General features: G+C 35.8%; 1 protein-coding gene across 1 annotated transcript in view; it reads left to right on the forward strand.

Moving 5' to 3' along the window:
• The first annotated feature begins 4,784 nt into the window (after positions 1 to 4,784).
• LOC110092897 (protein OVEREXPRESSOR OF CATIONIC PEROXIDASE 3) overlaps positions 4,785 to 5,349 on the forward strand; it is a 14,329-nt gene continuing 13,764 nt past the window's right edge. Inside the window, exon 1 of the mRNA XM_020817589.2 lies at positions 4,785 to 4,858. Within this exon, the coding sequence (XP_020673248.2) occupies positions 4,785 to 4,858 (74 nt within the window). The remainder of the gene's footprint in view (positions 4,859 to 5,349) is intronic.

Consider the following 5,349-nt stretch of genomic DNA (forward strand, 5'->3'; position numbering starts at 1 on the left):
TTGACTTGTTTTCCTAGTTGGCAAGCATCACATAAATGATCCTTAGTGAAGTCTAACTTACGTACGCCTCTAACTAGATTTTTTTAGTGATGTTTCTAAGTATTTTCATACTAGCATGACATAGTCTCCTATGTCATAGCCACGAGTCATCTACTATTATTTTTAAGCAAAAATAATTTGAACTATCAATGCAATCGAGGTCTAACATGTAAACATTATTCATTCATTTTCCTTATAAAACAAGTTTGTCATTTAAACTAATCAGACATTTGTTAGACATAAATTTAATATCAAAGCCTTTATCACACAATTAACTAATGCTAAGTAGGTTATGCTTCAAACCAGCAACTAATAAAATATTTTCAATTAAAATATTCTTAGCATTACTAACAATACCTGAGCCTATCACTTTCTTGGTAGTGTTGTCTCCCAATGTTACTTTGCCTCCGATTCTGGTCTCCAGTAAAATGATCTTCTTCATATCTCCAATCATGTATCGCGAGCAACCACTATCAAGGTACCACATGCTTTCACTAGGTCTTTTGTGAGAGCATCCCTACAATTTCATTCAAGGGTTAGATTTGGGAACCCAAGTGAGTTTGGGTTCCTCCTTATGCTTGCATGAATGAGATGAATGCATGCTATGCTGTGATGGATGCAGTTTAGGTCTCCACACTAAGTATGTCTTACAGTGAATTGTGCATGTGCGGGCTATGTGACCTAGCATGCCGCAAGAGAAGCACCTAACACCGGGAAATAGATTTACTAACCTATGTGAGTGATGTTGCCTCTTCCTAAAGTTTTGTGATGCATGTAGTGCTAAGGATTTGCTGGATTGGGCTAATATGAGTGATGCATTTTCTTTTTCTAGTTCTTTGATTTTTTCTTTAAAAGTGTTGTTTTGATATGTCAATCCATGAACTTCTATTTTTAACAAATGCTCACTATGATGTACTTCTAATGCAAGTTTGTCTAGTCTGTGAAAAACCTCTTCTAGTTCAACATGAGTGGTTTTCAAGGATTCATGCACTTCTGTTAGTTCAATATGCTTATTATTTAATGCATCATACTCATCAAGAAGCAACATATGATCTTTATCTAAAACATAATTTTCTTTAACTAAGTTAACAAGCTCAGTTTGTAAAGTACTAAAGTTAATATTAAGACTAACATGAATCTTTTTCAATTTCCTATACGAGTTATGAATTTTTTCTGAAATAAGTAATAGATCATCGTATGAAAGCTAACATACCTCGTCTTGATCCGATTGATCAAGATTATCGTTAGTCATTAGACACAAATTTATTACATCCTCCTCTGCTTCTTCTTCTGATGATTCTGAGGCAGAGTCGGCCCAAAAAGCTTTTTTGGGTCTTCATCTTTCCTTTCTTATACTTGGCTTTATCCTTGCTTTTTTTCTTAGCAGGTTGGCTCTTTAGGTTGGGGCAATCAGCTCGAAGGTGGCCTGGCTTCCTACACTCAAAACAGATTGTATCAGATGAAGCTTTATTAAACCTCGAGCTCTTACCTTTATTCCAGCTGTTCTGATGATGCCTTTGTTTTCTTTTCAAAAAGTTATTGAACTGTCGGGTCATCAAGGCTATGTCATCTTCTTCCTCCCCTGCAGAGCTTTTACTTTCTGAATTGTTTGCTTTTAATGCCACCGTTCGCTCCTTCTTCTTTTCACCTGCATCACTTTGCCTTTAACTCACTCATTGCTCATATGCAATGAGTGACCCAAGGAGATTATCAATAGAATAAATGTTAAGGCTTCTAGATTAAGTGATAGCAGTTATCTTAGCATCGTATGAACTAGGTAAGCATCTAAGAATCTTATTAACTTTTTCAGAATTTGAAATTTCTCTACCTAATGCATGCAAGGATGTCACGATTTGGGTGAACCTAGTGTACATGTTAGATATTATTTCGCTAGGTTTCATACGGAAGAGTTCATAATCATGCAACAGAATGTTAAGCCTAGACTGTTTAACTTCACTAGTTCCTTCGTACGTGATGCACAGTCTATCCCAAATCTCCTTACCAGTAGCACAGTCTATGTAGCATTGCACTGGTATTTTATTCGATGCTATTGTTTATACTTTTTGATTTAGCCCTTCATGTAGCCCTTAAAATCCAATAAATAAGAGGTGTTGAGAAATTTTTTTGAGACTACTATTTAATTAATTCGAGTGGATTCTACGCTGGCTTGAGACTCGTAATTTTTTATGAATATTATGCAAATTCTCTCTTCCTCCCTAGCTCACCTTTGTATATTCACATATAGGTTTCATGCACTCACTCATTGAGTCGTCTTACTAGTAAAGTTAGGTGTCTTCCATGGATAAATTTAGATCCGACAATTGTGATGTGTTTTAGTTATTGATTATACTATGTTATTTCTAATGTTGTTGAACTATGTTCAAAATTTATACGAATCTTATTCAAACAATATATGATTCTATATTTGAATCAAAACACATGATTTGAGAAGAGTATGAACATAACATAAATTTTCTCTTATATGATTTCAATATTTACTGATTGTTGTTTAAATTTTGTTTGAGTTAGGTTTAAACAAAATTTTATCATAACAAGGTCAAGAGCGGGGTATTTAGGATACTAGTAAAAATGCCCGTGCATTAAATGCACGTGACTAAATATTTAAAAAATAAAATCCATAATATAAATATTTTAATTATATTATCATTATTCACGTGCACATTGCTAGATATGAATGAAAATAGTGCACTCATGCATTAAAGAATCAAACAAAGATAATCAAACTTTAAAAAAATAAATAAAAATTAAAAATAGCTTTTATTATAATTAATAATGAAATTGTTTAATAATTAAGTTAAGTTTTAATTAAATTTTTTATCATTATAACTTATTGATTTTAAAAAAAATTGAAAGTAATAAGTAACTTGTACTTAACATGCAAATAAATTTATAGCACATTAAATTTAATTTTAAATTAGTCAACTATCTTAAATCCTTGATTATGTTGTTAAATACTGTTATTGAATTTAGAATTATTCGATGGATAATGTCAGGCCGTATTTTATGGATCTACCTGTGAGTTGAGAGCCTGTAGGTGAAGATAATGAAGACAAAGAGAAAAAGGGAGAGAGAGAGAGAGAGAGAGAGAGAGAGTATGAGAGCGAAAGTTAAATCTAGGCAACTTTTATTATCCTAGTCAGAAGTAAAAGAGCGAGGGCTCTATCCTGTAGAGCTCGGGCTAAAAAAAGTAAAACTGACGCAATGCCTTTCTATGTATCTCTTTTTGTTTTATTTTAGTGATCTCTTGTTTGTCTCCTCTTCTTGTTTATGCTTCCTCCCCCTATTTATAAGGTTTAGAGAGTTATAGTTGAATATATATGAAATCTAGTTATTCTATTCTTTTTTGATAGAGCTTGGATGGCTGTGCCGGGTGGTGTGGTGATCTTGTGAGAGAAGATGCGGGTAAGGTGATCCCATGGGGAATCTGGAGATCGAGCCTGCATTGGGTAGGAAGTCGATCTGATGTCGTCCCATTGGAGTGAGAGGGGGCAAGTAATGACTTGATGTAGGTCTCTGAGTTCGATGGTGATCCGATTATAAAGGATGTCTTATGGACGAGATGTGTGCCTTCAGCTTCACTTTTGATAGGTTTAGCATAGAAGACTTGACTTTGGCTGAGATGAATAAAAACTTGTTCGACTGAGAGAGGAACTTTTGTGGTCATCCTTACCTAGGAAGGCAGCTACCTGGAGGATTTGGCTGAAGGTGATCTGCCATGCTCTAGTGATAAGCTCCTTCCCAGCTCCTAAAAGAGTCTTTCGAACGGACTGTCCTGAAAGAAGAGAAAAATCTCCTTCCACACGATTTGAATGTAACCTGTAAGGTACCAACTAGACGGTAACTGCACAAGTAGTGATGGGTATATATTTAGTTCTCTGATTTATTCGACCCTTTGATCATCAGATGTTGTAACGGTTTGATAAATGAATCATAAACCAGAGAAAAGAACGCGAATAAATGTGAATTTATTCCCCTTAATCTTCTATGGACTCAAGGTTTATGTATTTTCAAAGATCGAATGATCCTGTCATCGGATTTCCTTATAAATACTCGCTTTGAGTCAAGCAGATACTTGCTTTTTGTTTCTAACATGCAAGCCTTGCGTAAATTCGGCGAGATAGATCTTTTCTCTCTTCTTGGCGGTCGGGCTTCTAGGAGAGTTGCATACATAAGAGTGCGAGTTGCTTTTGGTATGGTGGCCTTGAATGTGGAAGAGACCATCTTGAGGAAGGTCGTTTTTTAAGAGGAGGCGCGAGTATCAGTAGACACGACATATCTTACTATCAATTCTCTAGTGAAGAAAACACATGTTGATGCGAAGGATTTGGTTGTTATTGATGATGATCGGTCATTTGATTATACTTAAGGGTTGATGGAGACTGTCACTCTCGTTATTTCAACTGTGGGAGAGAGGACTGGTGATTAAGAAGGGCTTTGGATGAAGGGAGGAGTCATTCCTTCCCTCTTAAGAGCATGCAAGAATGCACGGGTCAAGCCTCTCTAAAGGAGGTGAGTGCCCTAGAGTGGATTGTAGTTGTTGATGATATTGTTATTGTTGTCGAAGAGATTGCTAAGGAGCGGACCTGAGAAAGATCCTTGAGCAGCCGCTGACTTCCTTCTCGTATACTTTATACATAGACCTCGATTTGCCCTTGGAGTAAATTTCATTGGATGAAATTTTAGGAATATTGGTGGCCTTGGAGTCGGCAGTTAAGACAGGGGACATGGGCGAATCCAATGTTGGCGGAGAGGGAGTTGCTACCGTAGGCAATGTCGATCAGAGAGGTGTTGTGGCTTTGTAGAATGATTAGATGGCTACTGTGTGGAGTCGTATAAATTCGATGGAAGTCGAGTGATTTTCTTTTTCTTAGTCAGACTAAGCATGAGGGATTTCACCAGGGAGCTCAATACATTGTTGAGTATCTCGACAAAATGAGGAGATTAATATCGAGTATGGTGAAGGATCCTTTGTCTGTGTAGTCGTTGTATAGGCTGATTTTATTTTTCTTTTTCCAATCAAGATGGATGAGATATTTTGCTAAACTTTTTAATGAAGATTGTGAATATAAGATTGACTATAATTACCTTAGCACCCTAAATGAAAATAAAGATTTCTGTTTTTATCGGCGTATTAGTAAAACTGAAGTTAGAGATGCTTTAAAGAAAATGAAGGGTGGAAAAGCTGTTGGACCTAATGATATTCCAATAGAGGTGTGGAAATGCTTAGGAGATGAAGGAATTTCATGGCTTACTAAACTTTTTAATACTATTTTGAAAACTAAAAAGATG

This window comes from Dendrobium catenatum, unplaced genomic scaffold (assembly GCF_001605985.2).
Source record: "Dendrobium catenatum unplaced genomic scaffold, ASM160598v2 fragScaff_scaffold_857, whole genome shotgun sequence".
Taxonomy (NCBI): domain Eukaryota; kingdom Viridiplantae; phylum Streptophyta; class Magnoliopsida; order Asparagales; family Orchidaceae; genus Dendrobium; species Dendrobium catenatum.